We start from the raw sequence: 22,487 nt of genomic DNA on the forward strand, positions 1-22,487 counted from the left end.
AGATCCTAAAAAGAGAAGGCACAAATCTTTCTCTCTCTGGTGAATTCCTGGTGTCTAATGAAGGAAATTTCACCAGCCCTGCAAATTCCCATCCTCCAGTACTGAAGCAAATCAATGGAAATGTATGTAAGCAGGAGTCAGAAGATGGACATGTTATATTAAAGCATTTGGATTTTCCTCTGCCACTTATAGGCATTTCAAGAGAGGAGGTAGCTACAGAAAATGTTTCAAAACTCCGTCTGTATTCAGGCTCTGTCAAGGATTCACTGTTGGAAATGAGAGTATTTGAAAGCTAGAATTTAGGAATTCCAACATGTTTCTATTTTCTACACTGTTTTTAGAAACTAGCCTTTGATCTCACTGTTCTTATTTTGGGGCTTCTTGGGTTTTCAATTCCAAAAAAATAAAATAGTGCTGTTTGTTATAATTTTCTTTGACAAGTCTCTCTGCCAGGTGATAGCTTCATGTCAGGTCAGATTCTATCCCCCACTCGTGCCTGCCTCCCCAGTCTCCCAACAATGTTCTAAGGAGGTGTCACCAGGGCAGTGTCTATACCTCAGACTCTTTTATTCTTCCAGCAGTGAAGACAGTTCCTTCCTATGTCACCTTTTCTACGATTCCATAGATGACCAGTTTTAACCTGATAAAAATATTTTGTGGTAAGTTGTTAATGGGGGAAATAATGAATTAGTTTGTTATCTCTCTGAAAGAAAAAAGAAATTGAATTTAAAAGAGGTGCTGGTACTAAGTTAGGAGGTGCTACCACTTTTCAGGAGCATTTATAATATGTTGGTGTGTTTTGGTTTTCCCAGTTGGTGGGAAATGCTACATAAGGGATTAATGGGGAAACTTGGACCTGACAACAGGCTGGCGAAGGGAAATGTTGAACATGGTGGCATTCATCTTATGAAGATATTTACTTGAATATCCCATCTGTATTCAAGCTGGTCCTTCAAAAAGCATTTTCAGGACCTAGAGCTGACCAATGTTTTCCTTCTTCAAGGACATTATGACTGCTGATATTCATAAGGTGTCTGAACACAGCGGTATGGAGGGAGGTAGATCTCGCCCCTTATAGTTAACCCAACTGAAAAAGATTAGAAAGGCAGTGTGGATAGAATTGTGAGATTTAAGGAAAAATATATAGGACATACTCAGTTACATTTGAATTTCAGATAAACTTTTTTTAAAGTGAAAGTATTTCTGATAAAATATATGAGAAATAGGCTAAAGGAATAATGTTTATCTGAAATTTAAATTTCACTGGGTATCCTGTATTTTACCTGGCAACTCTAAATATTGAAAAGGAATAACTAAGGATGCAGAAAGAAAGGAAATAAGAAAGTTAATTAATATTCTGTACCCAGATGCCAAGCCCAAAGAAGTTCAGAATTTTTGCTTCAAGCATGACCACATGTGTAGATCCTTGTCAGTCACGAGTTTTCTATAGCTAGATTAATTCTACACGTGGGGCAGACCGGAAAAGTGTGCAGGTTGCATGCTTGTTTTCTCGAGAAGAGAACCATGTTGGAACCGCCTAGTATGGGTGGGCCTTTAAAAGCTCTCCTAACACCAAGACAGTTCATTTTACTTGAGAAGATCGAATTTTAAAAAGTAATGGTTTGGAGAAACAATTTTTCTTGGAAAATTTATCATTAAAGAAAAATGGGCGCCATGTTGGGAAGGTCAACTTTCGAGGTGTACTGGTTTTATTGCTGATGAAAACAAATTAGTCTGTGTGTTGATGAAGTTAATACATGAATTGATGTTTGATTATTTCAAAAAGCAATGGGGGTGCCTCACAAGCTGGACAGTTTGCTTATAGGAACTCAGATAGGTTCTAAAGCCCATTCCTCAAAAAATTAAAAGACACCATTTTTAAGAAAAACTTAATTTCAGTTTCAATTTTAAATCCAAATTGCAGCAACAATGAAAAACTGTTAATAAATTAAAGCTGGTCACAATGTGCCCTTTTTCTTTAGGATAAGTTTGATTTTTGATAAGAGATTATATACTTACACACACATACCACATACAAGCACATACTTTGGACTCATACAAATATACATTTAAAACTAATACCTGCAAAATAGTATCACAATTGAAACAACAGTTACACAATTTTCAACAGATTCAATTGACATGTTTTACAAATTCTACAGAACATTTTATCATTATCATTGGGAAAACAAACAATTTAGAGCATTATTTAAAACTGTATGTAACACAGGAGCCACCAATAAGTTATGGCAAATATAGCATTTACACTATGGTGTCACTGAAATCTAGCTGAAAAGACTAAAGTGCTGTAAAATAAAATGCTCTTAAAAACCTTGTTTAGCATATCCTGAGGACGTTGTGCATTATTTTCTATTAGCAATTCAAAGTGTGAGCACTGTGCCTATGGAACTCCTGTTTGGTTGAGTGACGAAAGATTAAAAGATTGTGTCATTGGATCTGTAAAACTGTAAAACTGAAAAACTCATGGAAACATGCATTTCCTGAGAATTCCAACTTTCCAGTCTGGAATCCTAACAAGGAAGAACCTGAACAAATAACCCTGGCTAAAAACATGTCAGAATTTCAAAGAACTTAAACAACTTTAAGTGAAGATGTGTGTATGTGTTTTTAAGTTATAGTCTAGTCCATCTTGGATTCTCTAATATGAAGTAAAATTGACAATTTAGATAGATTGTTAGTGCCAAGCATTTTCTATTTCTGATGGTCTCACTTTTCATTGGTTTTCTAGTTACCTTTCTCCTCTGAAATATTTAAATATTTGAATTATCTACTAATGTAGGAGATACTGATTTTAAGAGTTGAAACAGCAATATAATCAGATTGATTCAAGTGCAGTTTCAACTTGAATAATAAGTGTATGTGTGTGAAATGTGCATTCTCTCTCTCTGTGTGTGCGTGTGTGTGTGTAATGTGTATATGTACACATACAGGTGTATACATGGCAAACATTTTATACTCTAATACATTCACTGTTAGGTGGCACTCCATGAAAAGTAAGTTTTCCCAGTATGGCTGAAAGTAAATATTGAGGTCATCATATAGAATATCCTAAGGCTTTTAAAGGTGCCTCCTCATTCTCTGCATTTACATGATTGTGTGGTAAATAGGGAGACATAAATGATATTGGCAGAAGAAAAATTTACCATATTAGTCCTTGAAAATTACAGATAGCAAAGCAAACTTAAAAATGATCTCTTTGCATATTTTCTCTTTAAAGTATAATAAAAAATAAAAAATAAAAAAAATGAAAAGCTCTCTGAAAAGACAATGCCCAGCTAAGACAAAGGTGCATAGGCTGAGGGTAACCTTAGATTGCATGTCACCATTTTTTACTTTTGGAAGGCCTGCAGTCTGCTTCCCCAGTGTGCTCCAGGGCAGGGCTAATGGATAGAAGACAGTCAAAGCCACCTTCTCTCCATTCTCATTTCCAAGGACTCCCTTTTAGTAAACTCCCCCTCTTGCTAGAGGACCCATGGCTCCCTTCTACATCTTCCCTCCTTTATAAATTAAGGCAAGTCCATTTACTCAGTGCCTGCTACATAGGCACTGTATGTCCACATGGAAATTATAGCATTGGCTTGAAAGTGCCTTTTGTCTAACAAGGTTTCTGGGTGCATATCATTAGCAGCAGTACAAACCTTTCCCTAGTTAAAAAACACAATTATTCAAAAGCTTCATCATGTTTGTTTTTTTCCAGCACCCAGTTGACAAATAGGACAAAGTTAATTCTAAGCAAACACTATGAGAAAGTATCTAGGTTCAGGAAAATACAACATAGTTACCTCTATATTTTATTCATTAATATGATTAAAAATCTGTTTTCTATTATATTTATAACATTAAATTAGTGTGTCATTGCAAGTATGCTTGGCTAAAGATCCTCCTGAAGGATAAATGAATAGCCAGTTAGAAAGTCTGTCCCAAAACCAAATGTACGGGACATACATTTCAATAATCCTAATTATTTTAAAAGGATTCATATACATTTTCACATAAAGAGCAGGTGTAAAAGAACGATAATAAAACTATAAGGGAAGGGAAAATGGAAAGAAGAAAAGAAATATATTTTTAAAATAATTAAGTCCTGCACTAGAATTCTTTTACAAAAATACTTTAATGTGATCATTGACTCTACTCTCAAAGGTTTTATTACTCTTTTTCACACATGATTAAGGGTTTCAGTCTTAAAATTAAATTATTTAATATTATCAATGTTTTCATTTGAAAAGAAGAATTGTACTGTGTCCATATCTATGTGTGTTTGTGTATGTTTGAATCTGTATGCTTGCACAGGAGTGGGCATATGTTTGTATATTGTGTATGGCAAGATGTATACACACAACCCAAATGTATACACACATTTTTGTGTGTACATGTATGTTATTTGGTATACCACAGGTACATACATACTCCTTATAAACATTCTCTTCAGTACAAACAATTCCTTTCCCTCCCTTTAATTGCTAATAAGTAGTATTTTCTGATCATGAGTATTTATAATCTTGAAATCAACTCTTGATTATTTATGATCTTGACATATATAGCTTTGAATTCAACTCTCTTATCTAAGTCTAAGAGAGTTAGCCATATGTCCTACATTTAAGTTCATTAAAAGCTGAGGGCATGCTTTTATTTCTCTATGACCCTACTTTGCATGGACTGTATTATCCTAGGAAACTATTGAGGTGTGATTATTTCTAAACATGAAAATAAAATAATTCATAATTGTAAGAATTTCATCAAATTTTATAATTTTTATAAACATCTCACAATATTCCTGTGAAGTACATAGCCAAGGATTATTGTGCTCTTACTAAGTTTTTTTTTTTTTACTTTTTAGAGTTGTCAAATATCACAAAGACTCGAAGGAGGAAGTAATGCTCAAGCTATTTCATTGTTCTTCCCTGTAGACCCGGAAGATTAAATATTAGGTTGCAGAAACTTTGTATGAAACTTTTGCCTCTGCCTTAATCTCATCCTTCAGATAGGATGAAACTCAGAAGTGAGGAGTCAGTGACAATTTTAAACAAGTCCACTCAGATCTCATAAATTTCAAGAGTTTCCTAAAGATATTTCACAGATCCCTGTGATTTCATGAACATAATTTCAAAAACATTGCTCTAACTCCTTCTATCAGCCTTCCTCTTTCTTTCCTTCAAGTTGAAAACTTGAAGTTTCTTGAAAAATCTTCCTTAAAATATGGAATTTAGAATTAAATATTTGAAAATCCCAAATTGGCAGGAGAGCTTGCAGTCTTTTTTTTTCTTCCTTCCTCCTTTCCTTCCTTCCTCCCTCTCTCCCTTCCTTCCTTCCTCCCTTCCTCCTTTCCTCCCTTCCTCCCTTCCTCCTTTCCTCCTTTCCTCCCTCCCTCCCTCCCTCCCTCCCTTCCTTCTTTCCTTCCTTCCTTCCTTTCTTCCTTCCTTCCTTCCTTCCTTCTCTTTTTTTCCTTTCATCAAGAGACTCATTAAGAGGGCCTTTTAAATAGTTCTTTTCAGAGTTTTCAATTTTAACACAGTTGTACCTTACCATGTACTGGGTACTTGCAGGGAAATATTATTTAAGATATTGCCAAATTAAAATGCCATCCATCTCTTTCACCCCTCAGTCATCTTTCCCTCTGAAGTTGGCATTCACAGTTCTCCAAAAACATTTTTATCCTATATTTATAGCTGCCTTAAATAGAAATACTGTGAAACACTATTATTTTCATATAACAAAAATCACTGATTATGACCTTCAATATTACTGATGCATGGAAACTGATTTGATGCAGATTTTCTATGACCAAAAGTTAGCTATGATTGCCCAACTGCAGATGACTATAGAGTATTATACCAAGTCCCACAAAACAAGTATGTTTTAAGACAACAATGTAATACACAAAATGTTGGGCATTCAATTGTTTTGATTTCCATACAGTATCTGATTAAAAAGAGCGAGCAAGAGAGGGAGCAGAAAGGTTACAGGATATAGACAGTGTAGGAGCTGTAGGATGGAAATAGAGAACCTAATCAAGTAAACACATATACGTTCTATATTACAAAGACTAATTTTGAAAAACAAAGTTACTGGTCTTTTTTTTTTTTCTTCCTAACACTAGAAGTAGATTTCACGCATCAAATGGGAAATGAAATATTTATAGTAATGAAGAGTATGATTGTAATCACTGAAGAAATAGTTTTTCCCCTTTTCCCACCCACTACCAGCCCTATTGCCTTCAGAGACTCCGTGAAATAGGAAGATCAGATTGTTTACAGATAATATGCCCTAATACAATGAGCCTTCTCCATCTTAATCATGGAAACTCCAAGTAGTGCTATCAAGTGTTGGCTTCTCCTTCGTCAAAGACATAGTTGAGCTTGATGACAGTGCTGATAAAGTCACCAAGTTCTACAAAATCGGCAGTGACAATATTGATGCCACTCTCTCCTGGCTTCTGTGTGCGGACCCACTGCATCATGGCAGGAAGAGCTCTGAGAAAGGAAACAAAAAGAAATGTCACAGAAGGCAAGATATTATTTTTCAAGCTCTACAATTCTCAGTCTTCCCTTTAGTTTCTAGCTTATTAAAATAAATGTTTCACGTATAGGTACAGGAAGAGGAAAAGGCCACATGGACTCTGGGGGTTTCTTAACCTTTGCAGAAACTCTGTAGGAGAAATATTCATATTGGTCCGCATTGGAGTCCTCATCTCGGCAGATCCCAGATACTGTAATAGTTTATAATGATGCTTCCCTACTAAGAAAACAGCATTCTTGCATTTATATTCTGATTTTATATGGTGTCATCACAAACCCTTCAAAACTATGGAGTGGGGAGGTCAGAGATGAATACATCACTTAGTAAACATTTATTATGAACCCACTATTATGAGGAAATGTGCTAAGATAATGTAAATAGACATAATAGTAAAATCCCCTGCCTTCAAAAAGTGTACAGTTTGGTGGTAGGTAGGCAGACAAGGAAGAAATTGTAGCACAATATAATCAGGGCTCATTTCTTCAAACACATTTACTGAGCACCTATTAAGTTCCAGTCATCACTGTAGGCACCTGGAGGATTCAAGTGAACAAAACTGATAAAAATATATTTCCCTGTGGAACTTACATTCTCATAAGGAGAAACAGACAATAAACAAGAGTCATAAAAATGTATAGTTTGATAGGAGGGAATAAGTGCTATAGAAATGGAGAAAACAAAGGAAGATTAGGAATCTGCAGGTGGGGAGGAGTGATGCAGATTGCATTTTAAAATAGGGTGGCTTAATATGCCTCAGTGATAAAGGGACATTTGTGCAAAGGTTTGAAGGAGACAAGGGAGTTAGTCATGTGGCTATCTAGGGAAAGCATCCCACCTATTGCCATGGCACAAAAGGGGTAGCATGCTTAAGCTTAGAGAAAAGAAGAAAGTAGTAAAAAATGAGGATAATGAGGAAAAGGGGGCAGATTCTGTAGGGCACATTAGGCCATTATAAGCATTTTGATGTTCACTCTGAGTAAAATAGGGGCCTTTGATGTATCTTGAGCAGAGAAGCAGTGTGATTAGACTTTCACTGTAAGAGCTCATTCATCACCATGAGATCACAGTGGAGAGTCACCTAGCATAGCCTGGAATATCAAGGAAAGTTTCAGAATGATGCTCCCTAAAATAAATATTGAAAGATTATGAAGATTTAGATGGACAAAGGTGGGAATGGTAGATGGAGGATGATGCAATGCACTTTCAGGCAGAGGAAATACCATTTTTACATTCATTGACAGAATCATGGTGTATGCTTAGGAGCAAGGGATACAAGCAGACAGATACAGGTGATGTTAATGATGATGTCCAGCTTCATCTGACAGCATACTGGAATGAAAACTACTATAACTTGGGCAGGGCAGGAAGGGAAGTTTCCATGACAAAAGGATAAATGAACAGGCCAGAGACCTGATAGTGTACTAACAAAGAAAGTTTGATGGAAATGCATGTGAACATTAAATTCCTGGATGAAATGGAGAGGGAGAAGGAGAGGGAGAGAAAAGGGAAAAAAAGGGAGGAGAGTTTAAAAACCTGGAAGAAGTTGTATAAAAAAGGTAAGGTCGTTTTGAAAGATGTTAAAGAGAAAAAAACCCAGACAATAGAGGGCCTTGAGAAATATATAACAACTGAATTGGGAGGCTGAGCAAGATGGTGGAACAGAAGGCTCCACATCCCCCTGCAAGGATAGCGTCCCACCTGCAAGGATACCAAGTTAACAACTATCTGCATAGCAAAAAACAAAACAAAACAAAACAAAAAAAACACCTTCATAAGAACTACAAATAAGGTGAATACCTATAGTACCTGGATTTAACTTTATATTGCTGAAAATGCCACCGAAGAAATAGAAAAAACGGTCCCGAATCACTGACACTATCCCTTTCAACCCTCACCAGCAATGGCCTGGTATGGAGAGCATCTCTGGGCTCTGGGGAAGGGAGAATACACTAATTGTGAGGTATTAAACTCAGTACTGTCCTGCTAGAGCAGAAATGAAAACCAGACCTAACTCAGCTGATGCCCAGTCATACAGGGAATATTTAAATCAGGCCTAGCCAGAGAGGGAATTGCAGATCCCAGCAGTCAGAGTGCCTGCAAACCTCACCACAGAGGGCTACAGTGTTCTGTATCTCCAAGTAAATTTGAAAGGCAGTCTAGGTCTTAAGAACTGCAACTCTTAGGCAACTCCGTACTGAGACATCAGCTTGGGTAACCAAGGGAGTGCTGGCATCACCTCTCCCCTAAACCCAGGCTGCACAGCTTGTGGTTGTAAAAGAGACCCCTTTCTTCCACTTGGGAGAAGAAGGGGACGAATGGTGAGGACTTTGTGTTGCCTCTTGGATACCAGCTCAGCCACAGCAGGATAGGGCACCAGTCAGAGTCATGAAGTCCCCGTTCCAGGCCCTAGCTCCCAGATGACATTTCTAGACACACCCTGGGCCAGAAGGGAACTCGTTGCCTTGAAGAAAAGGATGTAGACCTACCAGCATTCATCACCTGCTAACTGAAGAGCCCTTGGCCCCAAATAACCAGCAGAGATATCCGGGTACCACATCTTGGGTCTTGGGTGAACCTCTGAGACTTGCTGGCAAGTAAGACTCAGCCCATTACTAGCTATGGTGGCTGTGGGACAAAACTGCTTCTTGTTGGGAAAAGCAGAGGGAAAAGTAAAGGGGACTTTGTCTTGCACCTTAGGTACCAACACTGCTATGGTGGGTAGAGCACCAAGCAGACTTTTAGAGTCCCCGATTCCAGGACTTGACTGTTGGATGACATTTCTGGACCTGCCCAGGGTCAAAGGGGAGCCCAGTGCCCTGAAGGGTGAGTCCCTGCCTAGGCAGCATCCACCAGAAGCAGACTTAAGAGATCTTGGACCTTAAGGGAACATCAGTGGTAGTCTGGAAGTACTCATCATGACTGGGGTGGTGGTGGCTACACAGTGAGGCTCCTGTACCTTTGGAAAGGACACGGAAGACTGGTAAATACTGTGTCTTGTGTTTTTAGTGCCAGTTCAGCTGCAATACAATAAGATACCAGATATATTTCTAAGGGTTTTGGCTCTACTTCCTGACTCCAGATGGCATTTCTGGACGCACCCAGGGCTTGGGGAACCTTGCCATCCTGAAAGGAAGGATACAGACCTGACTGGATTTGCCACCTGCTGATTGTTCAGCCCCAGGTCCTTGAGAAACCATACACAGTAGCCAGGGACTGGTTACAGCAGGCTCTGCGTGAGACCCAGTGCTTTGCTGGCTTCAGGTATGACCCAGCACAGTCATAGTGGTGGTGGCCACAGAGGTGCTTGTTTCATTCCATTCCCAGGTTTAGGTGGTTCAAAATGGAGCAGGAGACTCTGTATGTTTGGAAGGAAGTAAGGAAAGATAACAAATCTCTGCCTGGTAACTTAGAGAATTCTCGCATATCTGGACCAAGACCATCAAGGTGATACCTCTATAAGTTGTCAAGAATCACAGCTTTTCTGGTCTTGGGGTGCCCCTTAAAGTAGACACAGTTTAGATCACAAACCCACGTCTTTTCAAATTTCCAGAAGGCGTCCCTGAGAAGGATGGCTACAAAAAGTTCAGACAGAAAAGACTAGAATAAATACCTAACTTTTCAATGTCCAGACACTGAAGAATATCTAACTTGCATCAACACCGTCTGGGGAAATGTGACCTCACCAAATGAACTAAATAAGGCACCAGGGACCAATCCTGGAGAGACAGAGATATGTGACCTTTCAGATGAAGAACTCAAAGTAGCTGTGTTGAGGAAACTCAAATAAGTTCAAAATAACACAGAGAAGGAATTCAGAATTCTATCAGATAAATTCAACGAAGATATTAAAATAATTAAAAAGTGTCAAGCAGAAATTTTCTGGAGCTGAAAAGTGCAACTTGTATACTAAAAAATGCATCACAGTCGTTTAATAGCAGAATGGATCAAGCAGAAGAAATAGTGACCTTGAAGACAGGGTATTTGAAAATATACAGAGGAGACAAAAGAAAAAAGAATAAAAAACAATGAAGCATGCCTACAGGATGCAGAAAATAGGCTCATAAGGGCAAATCTAAGAGTTATTGACCTTAAATAAGTGAAAAAGAAAGACATAAGGGTAGAATGTTTACTCAAAGAAATAATAACAGAGAACTTTCCAAAATTAGAGAAAGATATTAATATCGAAACACAAGAAGACCAGGAGAGCATGACATGACATATTTAAGGTACTGAAAGGAAGAAAACCTTTTACCTTAGAGTGGGATATCTAGCAAAAATATCGTTCGAGAAATAAAGACTTTCCCAAACAAAAGCTGAGGGATTTCATCAATACCAGACCCACCCCACAAACAATGTTAAAGAGAGTACTTCAATCAAAAAGAAAAGGTATAAATAATCAGTCGAAGGTACAAAACTTACTGGTAATGGTTAGTACACAGAAAAACCAAGAATATTATAACGCCATCACTGTGGTATGTAAACTACTCTTATCCTCAGTAGAAAGACTAAACAATGAACCAATCAAAAATAAAAACTACAACAAATTTTCAAGACACAGTCAGTACAATAAAATATAAGTAGAAACAACAAAATGTTTAAAAGTTGGGGGATGAAGTTAAGGCATATTTTTATTAGTTTACTTTTTGTTTGTTTACTTATGCAAATAGTGTTAAGTGATCAAGTTAAAATAATGAGTTATAAGATAGTATTTGCAAACCTCCTGGTAACCTAAAACCAAAAACATACAATGGATACACAAAAAATAAGAAGAACTAAATTCTCTCACCAGGGAAAATCATTTTCACTAGAGGAAGACAGGCAGAAAAAGAAAAAAGGAAGAGAAGACCACAACACAACCAGAAGACACATAGCAAAATGGTAGGAGTAAGTCCTTACCTATCAATAATAACATTGAATGTAAATGAACTAAACTTTCCAATCAAAAGACATAGCCTGGCTTAATGGATGAGAAAACAAGACCCAGTGATCTATTTCCTACAAGAAACACACGTCACCTGTAAAGACACACATAGATTGAAAATAAAGGACTGGAAAAAGATATGCCACGTCAATGGAAACAAACAGAAAAAAAGCAGGAGTTGCTATACTTATATCAGACAAAATAAATTTCAAGACAAAAACTGTAAGATGAGACAAATAATGTCACTGTGCCATGATAAAGGGTTCAATTTGGCAAGAGTATGTAGCAATCATAAATATATATGCAATCAACACTGGAGCACCCAGATACATACAATAAATATTTTTAGAGCTAAAGAAAGAAATAGGCCCTAATACAATAATTGCCAGCGACTTCAACACCCTACTTTCAGTACTGAACAGATCTTCCAGATAGAAAATCAACAAAGAAACATCAGACTTAATCTGCAGTATAGACCAAATGGAGCTAATGGATATTTACAGAACATTTCATCCAAGAGCTACAGGATACACATTTTTGTTCCTCAATGCATGGATCATTCTCAAGGATAGACCATATTTTAGGTCACAAAACATCTTAAAACATTCAAAACAATCTAAATATCAAACATCTTCTCTGACCACAATTGGGATATAACTAGAAATTAATGACAAGAGGAATTTTGGGAGTTATACAAATGCATAGAAATTAAACAATATGCTCCTGAATGACCAGTGGGTCAATGAAGACATTAAGAAGGAAGTTGAAAAATGTATTGAAACAAATAATAATGGAAACAACACCCCAAAACCTATAGAATACAGCAAAAGCAGTACTAAGAAGGAAGTTTATAGCTACAAGTGCCTATGACCCAAAAGAGAAAAAAGCTTCAAATAAACAACCTAATGATGCATCTTAAAGAACTAGAAAACCAAGACCAAACCAAACCCAAAATTAGTAGAAGAAAAGAAATAATAAAGATCGGAGTGGTAATAGATGCAATTGAAATGAAAAAAAATACAAAAGATCAAGAAAACAAAAATGTCAGTTGTTGAAAAGCACAATGGACAAACCTTTAGCCATACTAAGAAAAAAAAAGAAGATCCAAATAAATAGATAAAATCAGAAATGGAAAAAGAGACATTACAACTGACACTGCAGAAATTCAAAAGATCATTAGTGGCTACTATGAGCAAATACATGCCAATAAATAGGAAAACCTAGAAGAAGTGAACAAATTCCTAGACACATAAAACCTACCAAGATTGAACTAGGAAAAAAATAAAAACCTGAACAGACCAATAACAAGTAATGAGATCAGAGCCATAATAAAGTCTCCCAGGAAAGAAAACCCTGACACCTGATGACTTCACTACTGAATAATTCCACCAAACATTTAAAGAAAAATTAATAGCAATTCTACTCTAATCATTTTGAAAAATAGAGGAGGAGGGAATATTTCCAAATTCACTCTGTGAGGCCAGTATTACCCTGATACTAAAACCAAAGACACATCTAAAAAAAGAAAAAAAAAAGAAAACTACAAACCAATATCGCCGATGAATATTGATGTAAAAATTCTTAACAAAATACTAGCAAAGTTAATTCAGCAATACATTAGAAAGACCATTCATCATGACCAATTGGGATTTATCCGTGGAATACAAGGGTGGTTCAACATATGCAAATCAATTAATGTGATACATCATATCCACAGAAAGAAGAATGAAAACTATATGATCATCTCAATTGATGCTGAAAAAGCATTTGATAGAAGTCCACATCCCTGCATGATAAAAAATCTTTTAAAAAGCTGGGGATAGAATGAACATATCTCAACATAATAAAAACCATATACAACAGACCCACAGGTAGTATCATACTGAATGAGGAAAAACTAGAAGCTTTTCCTCTAAAATCTGGTCCATGACAGGGATGCCCACTGTCACCGCTGTTATTCAAAATAGTACTGGAATTTCTAGCTAGTCCAGTCGGAAAGAGAAAGATATAAAATGCTTCCAAATTGAAAAGAAAGAAGTCAAATGTTCCTCGTTTGTAGATGATATGATCTTATATTTGGAAAAACATAAAGACTCTGTAAGAAAACAAAACTGATAAACAAATTCAGTAAATTTGCAGTATCCAAAGTCAACATACAAAAATCAGTAGCATTTCTGTATGCCAACAGTGAACAATGTGAAAAAGGAATAAAATAAGCAATCCCATTTACGATAGCCACACATAAAATTAAGTACCTAGGAATTAACCAAAAAAAAGTGAAAGATCTCTATAATGAAATCTGTAAAACACTGATGAAAGAGGACACCAAAAAATGGAAAAATGTTCCATGTTCATGGATTGAAAGAATCAATACTGTTAAAATGTCCATACTACTCAAAGCAATCTACAGATTCAATGCAATCTCTATCAAAATACTAATGATATTCTTCACAGAAATAGAAAAATCAACTCTAAAATTTATGTGGAACCACAAAAGATCTAGCATAGCCAAAGTTATCCTAAACAAAAAGAACAAAACTGGAAGAATCACATTACTTTAAATTATCCTGCAGAGAAATAGTAACGAACACAGCATGGCACTGGCATAAAAACGGACACATAGACCAACAGAAAAGAATAAATACAGAAGCAAATTCACACATTTATGGTGAACTCATTTTTGACAAATGTGCTACAAACACACACTAGGGAAAAGACAGTATCTTCAATAATGGTGCTGGGAAAATTGGATATCCATATGCAAAAGGATAAAACTTGGCCACTATCTCTCACGTCTCACCATATACAAAAATCAGATCAAAATGGAGTAAAGACTTAAATCTAATACCTCAAACTATGAAACTACTATAAGAAAATTTTGGGGAAAATCTCCAGGACATTGGTCTGGGCAAAAATTTCTTGAGCAATATCTCATAAACACAGGCAACCAAACCAAACATGAACAAATGGGATCACATCAAATTAAAAGGGTTCTGCACAGCAAAGGATACAATCAACAAAGTGAAGAGACAACCCACAGAATGGGAGAAAAATATCTTCAATCTACCCATCTGACATGAGATTAATAACCAGGATATATAAAGAATTCGAACAACTTTATAGAATAAAAGCTAATTATCTAATTAAAAGATGGGCAAAAGATTTGAACAGACATTTATCAAAAGAAGACATACAAATGGCAAACAGACATATGAACAGAGGCTTAACATCATTGATTATCAGAAAGATGAAAATCATGTCATCCAAGTTAAAATGGTTCATATCCAGAAACAGGCAATAACTAATGCTGGAGAGGACATGGAGAAAAGGGAACCCTTGTATACTGTTGGTGGGAATGTACATTAGTACAACCACTATGGAGAACAGTTTGGAGTTTCTTCAAAAAACTGAAAATCGAGCTACCACATGATCCAGCAATCCCACTGCTGGGTATATACACAAAAGAGAGAAAATCAGTATATTGAAGAGATACCTGCACTCCTATGTTTGTTGTAGCACTGTTTGTAATACCTAAGATTTGGAAGCAACCTAAATGTTCATCAGCAGATGACTGGATAAAGCAAATGTGGCTGGGTTTGGTGGCTCACCCCAGCATTTTGGGAGGCTGAGGTGGGCAGATCATGAGGTCAGGAGATAGAGGCCATCCTGGCCAATATGGTGAAACCCTGTCTCTATTAAAATATAAAAAATTAGCTGGGCATGGTGGTGCACACCTGTAGTCCCAGCTACTCAGGAGGCTGAGGCAGGGGAATTGCTTGAACCCGGGAGGTGGAGGTTTCAGTGAGCCGAGATTGCACCGCTGCACTTCAGCCTAGTGACAGAGCGAGACTCTGTATTAAAAAAAAAAAAAAAAAATGTGGTACATATACACAATGGAGTACTATTCAGCCATAAAAAGGAGTAAGGTTCAGTCATTTGCAACAATATGCATGGAACCAGAGATCATTATATTAAGTGAAATAAGCCAGGTCCAGAAAGACAAATATAACATGTTGTCACTTACTTGTGGGATCTAAAAATCAAAACATTGAACTCATGGACACAGAATGTAGAAGGATGGTTACCAGAGGCTGGGAAGCATAGTAGGAGGGCTATGGAGGAGGCAGGGGTAGTTAATAAGTATAAAAAAAAGTTAGAAAGAAGAAATAAGATCTGCTATTTGATAGCACAACAGGGTGACTATAGTCAATAATAAAGAGTGTAATTGGATTGTTTGCAACTCAATGGATAAATGCTTGAGGGAATGGATACCCCATTCTTCATGGTAAGCTTATTTCACATTGCATGCCTTTATCAATACATCTAATGTACCCATAAATATATACACCTACTATATACCCACAAAAATTAAAAAGAAAAGAAACATATAGCAACTGAAAACTGTTAGCTGGTGGAATACTATGATTAGATTAGTGAATTAGAGATTAATTTGCCTTCAGTGTAGACAAGTGATGGGAGAGAGCAATAGTAGGGGCAGAAATCGCAATTAGGAGCTGCTGGAGTAATGCAGACCAGAGATAGTGCTTGCTTGTATTGCACTAGCAGCAGTGTATCTGAAAGATACCTGAAATCTATATGTCATCTAAAATGACATCTGATATGAAATTGGATGTAGAAGGAGAGGAAGAAAGAGGCCATGAATTATGCCTAGATTTCTAACAGTATTCTGGCAGGTGGACATCATTCACTCATCTTGGAAAGATAGGAGCGAAGGCTTTCCAGCAGGCATGATAAATTCAGTCTTATACACGTTGATTTTGAGGTAACTTTGGAAAACATGAGTTGAGATCTCAAGTTGCAGGTTAGTACGGGTCTGATATGCAGGACAGAGAGCTGGTCAGAAGTCACCACAAACAGAATAGCTGGAGTTGTGAAAGTGGATAAAATCATTTAGATTTTGAGGAGGAGGAAAAAAGAGAAAAAATCAGAAGCATTTAAGGGATGGGCAGGAAAATGGATTCCACAGAAGGCAAGCAGAAGTAGATATAGAAGTAGGAGGAAAATCAGGAGCATATAGTGTCATGAAAATCAAGAAAAGAAGGAAGCCATACTCCTTTTGGAAACTAAGAAGAGCTGAGTGAGATGGAAGCAGGGAGTGCGATAAATGTGCATTTCCCCACGTCTCAGAAAGTATATCTAGTCTAAAGAAATTCACCCCATTCAGATAACACTTGGTCAATGGCCTTGAGCTACACTATTCCCTGGCTAGTACCTTAAAAATCCTGATCCATAATTTCAGCATATACATTTCCCTGTGAGACCTAGATATAGGAGGACTCAGTTGTTTCTAAAAGAGCATAATGTGGACCTAAATGGCCCAATGCCTTTAGAAAACAGAGTAGCAGGTGGAGACATTTGGTCCCCACAGCAATAGTTTTAAAAGATAATTCTATCTTAAAAGGGACAATCTGAATCCCTGGAGCACAGACATGAGTGTATTCAAGTTCATTAGAACGACAGATACTGTGGCAGTATGTGTGCAGCCACTCTGGTTGAACCCAAAACTTTCTCTTCTGGCCTTGCTAGAACAGATGAAGTGGCTTTGCTGTGCCTGTGGCATCACCTTTGCATATACAAGAAGACCAACGCCTTTGGAAATAGTATCACGGACAGTGTATTTCCTGGGAAGAATGATTTTTCAACAGACTCACTCACCTTGAGAGATGAGAGGTGGAGTAGGTAAGCGTGATGCTGAGGCCAGTATTGATTCTGTATTAGCCTTAACTGAGTAGCTTCTTCAGCAGATCCCTAGGGTACTAGGTAATGGGAGGTTCCTGAGCAACCAAATTCACATCTCAGAACTGTGATCATCACAGAAACAACTCCTCAGATGCCGTCTGTTACTCAGAAGTTAAAATATCAAGGCCTGAATTTAGAACAACTAATTGTTATCTCCACAGGGAGAGGTTAGGAGAACACAAGAGTGTTCTTTTTTGTTTCCCCATGAAATAGATTGCTTTGAGAATTGATGAAACATTGTTTCAAAATAACTTGTAGTCCTTAGATGAAATATGAATATTACATTTAAAATATCATTCCTCTGAGTCATGAGAATATTTCTATTTTCTGTTCAGGCATACTTTCCTAAAGTCAATATGATACCAGAGACAAAACAAGCAATAATGCCAAGTTAAACCTCAAATACTCAGATAGTGTCAAGTAGAATTATGTTAAGCAAAACGACTCACCGTACTGGATTAAAACTAGCAAATGCTACTGAAGTTACAACAATTATTTAGAATAGCATTTCTTAATCTTTTATCAGTATCACCTCCCAAGGAGCTTTTTTGAATATTGTTTTCCTATTTGTCCTCCTCATCCATGAAATTTTAATACTACAGATATGTTGTATAACTGTTTATATATCTGTGTTTTACATGTGAAAAGAAAAAAATTACTGTCTAAAGAACCAATTGTTTTTTTTTTTTTTTTGCCATTGATAATGTATGATGTACAGCTAATTAGGACATTGCTGGTTATACTTGGTGTTGGACAGGTAATAAGAATGAACTGAAAGATGACTCTGGTGGTAATAAAATGCCATCAATGTAACAATTTTTATGGTATGAGACTGTCTTAGTTTGGGGCTGCTATAGCAAAATATCATAACCTGGGTAGTATATAAACAACAGAAATGTATTTCTCAAAGTTTTGGAGTCTTGGAAGTCCAAGATCAATGTGCTAGTAGATTTGGTGTTTGGTGAGGGCTCCTTTCTTGATTCATAAATGGAGTTTTCTCACTGTATCTTCACATGGTGGAAGGGCAAACAAGATCCCACATGCCTCTTTAATAAGGGCACTAATCTCATTCATGGGGATTCTGCCTCACAACCTAATCACCTTCCAAAGGCCTCACTTCTTAATGCTATCATCTTGAAGGTTAGGATTTCAACATATGAATTTGGGGAGACACAAACATCACAGCAAAGAAAAACTGGTCAAACTTTATTTAAATCACCTATCTTTCTGTACCTCCATTCATCCATCCATGCATTCGTCTAACAAAGATGTATTGTGCATCAGTGGTGCTACTTGTAACTCCCTAAGGCCATTTCAGAGTTTAGACTTTCCTCATCTCTCTTGGAGAGATGTTGCCACAGTCTTGTGCCTATGTTCCTTTTTTGTGTATTTTCTACACAACAATCAGGACAATGTTTCTCAAATTAATTTGAGCATTATTATTCCTCTTCACGAACAACTACAAATTCATCTCTCACCTGTAAGATATACCTAACTCTTCAGCAGTGTGTATGAGTTTTTCCTATCTCCACCATATCAGCTGCCATCTCCTCCTCAACCTCGTTCATTGCTACTTCCTGTTCATTTGTTCTCCAGTGATACTGAAATGCTTGTATTTTCCCCCAAACATGCCCTGCCTGTTTTTTCAGGCCTATCTTCTTCCAATACCCTTCTTGGCCAATTGCTCCCTACCCTTTAAGATTTGGCCTGGGCATTAATCTCAACCCCTCCCATCCAAATCTGAGTGAAGATCCTTTTTTTTTTTTTTTATGCTTTATGCCTCTTAAGCATAGTTTCGTGAGTGTACATAGCACATAACATTGTGATTATCCATTTCCATGCCAATTTCTACCAGTACCTGCCCATTAAAATATCATATTATATTCGTTAATACATTTCCTGTACCTACTACAATCCCTAGGACCCAAAGAGAAAACAACACATTCATTGAACTCCAATGTCCTGGGCTCAGGTGGCTCAAAGTTTAAGAAGCAAAATAGGCGTAAACCCACCGTGACAATATGATGTGGTACAATAGAAGTGGGCATAGAATTCTGTGGGAGCACAGTAGATAAAATCATTCATTTTACTTGGGAGAAATTAAGGGGGAATTTAAGGACCATTTCACTAAATAGAGGCTATTTGAACTTGGTCATGCCTAGGCACTCGTAAGATAAAGAGAAAGAGGTTCCAAAGAAATTGAAGGAAGGTATCGTAGGAAAAGGGAACAGCACATGCAAAAGCATATGGACATGAAAGAGATGATGCAACTAGGAAGAACATGGGGACCAGAGAGCAGGGGCCCTGGAGGTGTGGGGGCACTGACTGCAGTTGAGAAGAAGCAGGAAAGGTGTTTGGCCAAATCGTTAAGGACTTCCTTTGACATGTTGTGGAGTCTAAGCTTGACTTTATATGTAAATAAAGGTTTGTCCAATTAAAGAAATTTTAAAAAAAATTTTCTCATGCAAAAAAAAAATAATATTAATTCCATTCAAAGGCTCCTGAAACATTGAAACTTGCATTTTCTTCACCTATAAATAAAGAGCTCATTGTCTTCCTTTGAAACTTCTCAGATTGCTGTGAGAGTCTAAAAAAGCCTTAATTCATTCATATTACCCCTACCTTTCCTTATAGCCAAGATGTTGCTAGTGGAAATTTTTAGTATTATCCACCAGTATCATGAAGGAAAATATTTCTAAGTGAGTTATGTAATCTGAAGAGATAATTAAATTCCCTTTGAATTTGTATATTAACATTTTAACATCTATTTATAGAATGGTCTACTTTAGTATAGAAAGTTGTGATTATATAGTTACTGTGATGTTGTCTTATAAATGTCCCCCAACCATTCTTTAATCTTTCTTTTCATTAGATGCTGAATTTTTTCTTTTTTAGAGACAGTGTCTCACTCTATTACCCATGCTGCAGTGCAGTGGCCTAATCATAGCTCACTGTAACCTCGAACTCCTGAACTCAAGTGATCCTCCTGCCTCAGCCTCTCAAAGCGCTGGGATTACAGGCCTAAGCCACTGTGCTTGGCAGATGCTGGATTTATAGTGTGGATTAGACTCTCATTGCTTGCAAGACCTCACTGACTACCAGGAGAATCATTTCAAGATAAATGAAATTTTAAAAAAATTCATAGCACTACTGTCAGTTCTGGAGCAAGACTGTTTCTATTCATGTTTTAGTTCCATTTATTATGAGCAAGTTGGTCATCACTCTAAGCCTTAGTTTTGCCATCTATAAAGTGGGCATAATAATGAGGATTAAATTAGTTAGTACATGTAGAATGATGAGAAGAGTGCTTGTCTCTCTGTAGTGGTGTTGCATTCAATAATCACCGAGTGACAGCCTGTCAATTCACTGCTTCAGTAGGGGATTCTGAGAGCTGGGAATTAACACCTGGGCATAATACAGTTGTGATATAAAATGAGTCTGCAGGATTTCTTTCCAACTTTCACAATTTCAAAGACAGAAAAGAAGAGGATAATAACGTCCTAGTGCTGTCAGACAAGACTGGTGATGAGGCATTTGGGGAAGTATTCTTGAAATGGCTTTGTTTCCTCGGCACATAATTGTGGCAAATATCTGAATATCCTTTTCCCATTTTAGTATCTAAAGTAAGTTGGTACAACTGCAGGTCCCAAATTTGGCATGTGAAGTCTCAAAGCCCTGCTGGAATGTGAAGCTCCTCTGAGGCAAGGCATCTTCAAACTGGTAACAGGATTCTTAGAAGAGAAACAGGGAAGGCTACAGGAATCAGAAAACCTCCCTCCTCCAAAGAAGCCACAGGAGTGAAGACATGTGAGAACCAGAGGTTGTCTTCTGATACACTGACATTAAGAAATGATTTTAAAGGATTTAAAGAAAAATATTTAAGAATTGGAAGTGCTGAGAAATTCTTTTGCAGGTCATATCTATTGAGTTCAGTAACCCCCAATGTGCTGACCTTGACTTGTTATTTCATGTCAATCTCCTGCTTAGGATGTTTCAATTACCTCTCAGTGCTTTTAGGACAAAGGTAAAAATGCTTAACTGGCCTACAGGGCCCTGAACAATGGCCACTAGAGGTTTCTTCAGTTTCATCTCTTGGCATTCTTTCCGTCAGTGAATGCTAGCCATGTTATCAGTCTTGCTCACTTTGACCAGTCTAATTTTCCCTCAGGGAAATTTCTGGATTGTTTTTGTTGTTATTTGTTTTGTTTTGTTTTTCCAAAGATGCCTTATCTTCCCTGTCCTGTCATGTGGTGTTAAAAAAGAAATTTCAGTTCTGGTCCTGACTAGAGTAATGTACTTTCATCTTTCAGGTGAAAGTTTGAATGTCACTTCTTCAAAACGCTAGTCAGAATTGTAATTGTATTTATGCATTTGATCAATGTCTATCTCCTCAACTAGCCTGTAAGCTCTTTGAGGGCTGTTTTCCCACTGCTGTAGCCTCAGTGCTTAGCACAGTGTATGGCACAGACGAAGGACTCAGTAAATATTTGCTGAATAAATGAACAGGCTTTTCTTTTAGAAACAAGGTTTACTTTTAGAACAGAAGTATATGCAGTAACATAATTCATAAAAACGCTACTCATTATTCCTCATTGTGGCTACTGCCACAGATTTTAGTTTGTGGACTCTCCGCTTTTTTGTTGAAAAAAAGTAATTAAAAAAAATTAACTTGAGGAATTTTAACTTTTACAAATTTTCAAACTGACCACTCAATTTGAAAAGTGCCTTTCCAATGCCTGACTGGGGCAGAGCGAGATGGCCGAATAGGAACAGCTCCAGTCTCCAACTCCCAGCGCGAGCGACACAGAAGACCGGTGATTTCTGCATTTTCAACTGAGGTACTGGGGTCATCTCACTAGGGAGTGCTGGACAATCGGTGCTGGTCAGCTGCTGCAGCCCGACCAGCGAGAGCTGAAGCAGATCGAGGCATCACCTCACCTGGGAAGCGCAAGGGGGAAGGGAATCCCTTTTCCTAGCCAGGGGAACTGAGACACACAACACCTGGAAAATCAGGTAACTCCCACCCAAATACTGCGCTTTAAGCAAACGGACACACCAGGAGATTATATGCCACACCTGGCCGGGAGGGTCTCACACCCACGGAGCCTCCCTCATTGCTAGCACAGCAGTCTGCGATCTAACTGGCAAGGCAGCATCGAGGCTGGGTGAGGGGCGCCCGCGATTGCTGAGGCTTAAGTAGGTAAACAAAGCCGCTTGGAAGCTCGAACTGGGTGGAGCTCACAGCAGCTCAAGGAAACCTGCCTGT

The 22,487-nt window shown here is 37.5% G+C and overlaps 1 protein-coding gene across 1 annotated transcript in view; it reads right to left on the reverse strand.

Annotated features, from left to right (window-relative positions):
• Positions 1 to 6,108: 6,108 nt before the first annotated feature.
• The window catches only part of PLCXD3 (phosphatidylinositol-specific phospholipase C, X domain containing 3), a 194,650-nt gene continuing 178,271 nt past the window's right edge, over positions 6,109 to 22,487 (reverse strand). The window contains exon 3 of the mRNA XM_011944421.1: positions 6,109 to 6,494. Within this exon, the coding sequence (XP_011799811.1) occupies positions 6,341 to 6,494 (154 nt within the window). The 3' untranslated portion in view covers positions 6,109 to 6,340. The remainder of the gene's footprint in view (positions 6,495 to 22,487) is intronic.

The sequence above is a fragment of the Colobus angolensis genome, unplaced genomic scaffold, assembly GCF_000951035.1.
Source record: "Colobus angolensis palliatus isolate OR3802 unplaced genomic scaffold, Cang.pa_1.0 Scaffold230, whole genome shotgun sequence".
In the NCBI taxonomy this organism is placed as follows: Eukaryota; Metazoa; Chordata; class Mammalia; order Primates; family Cercopithecidae; genus Colobus; species Colobus angolensis.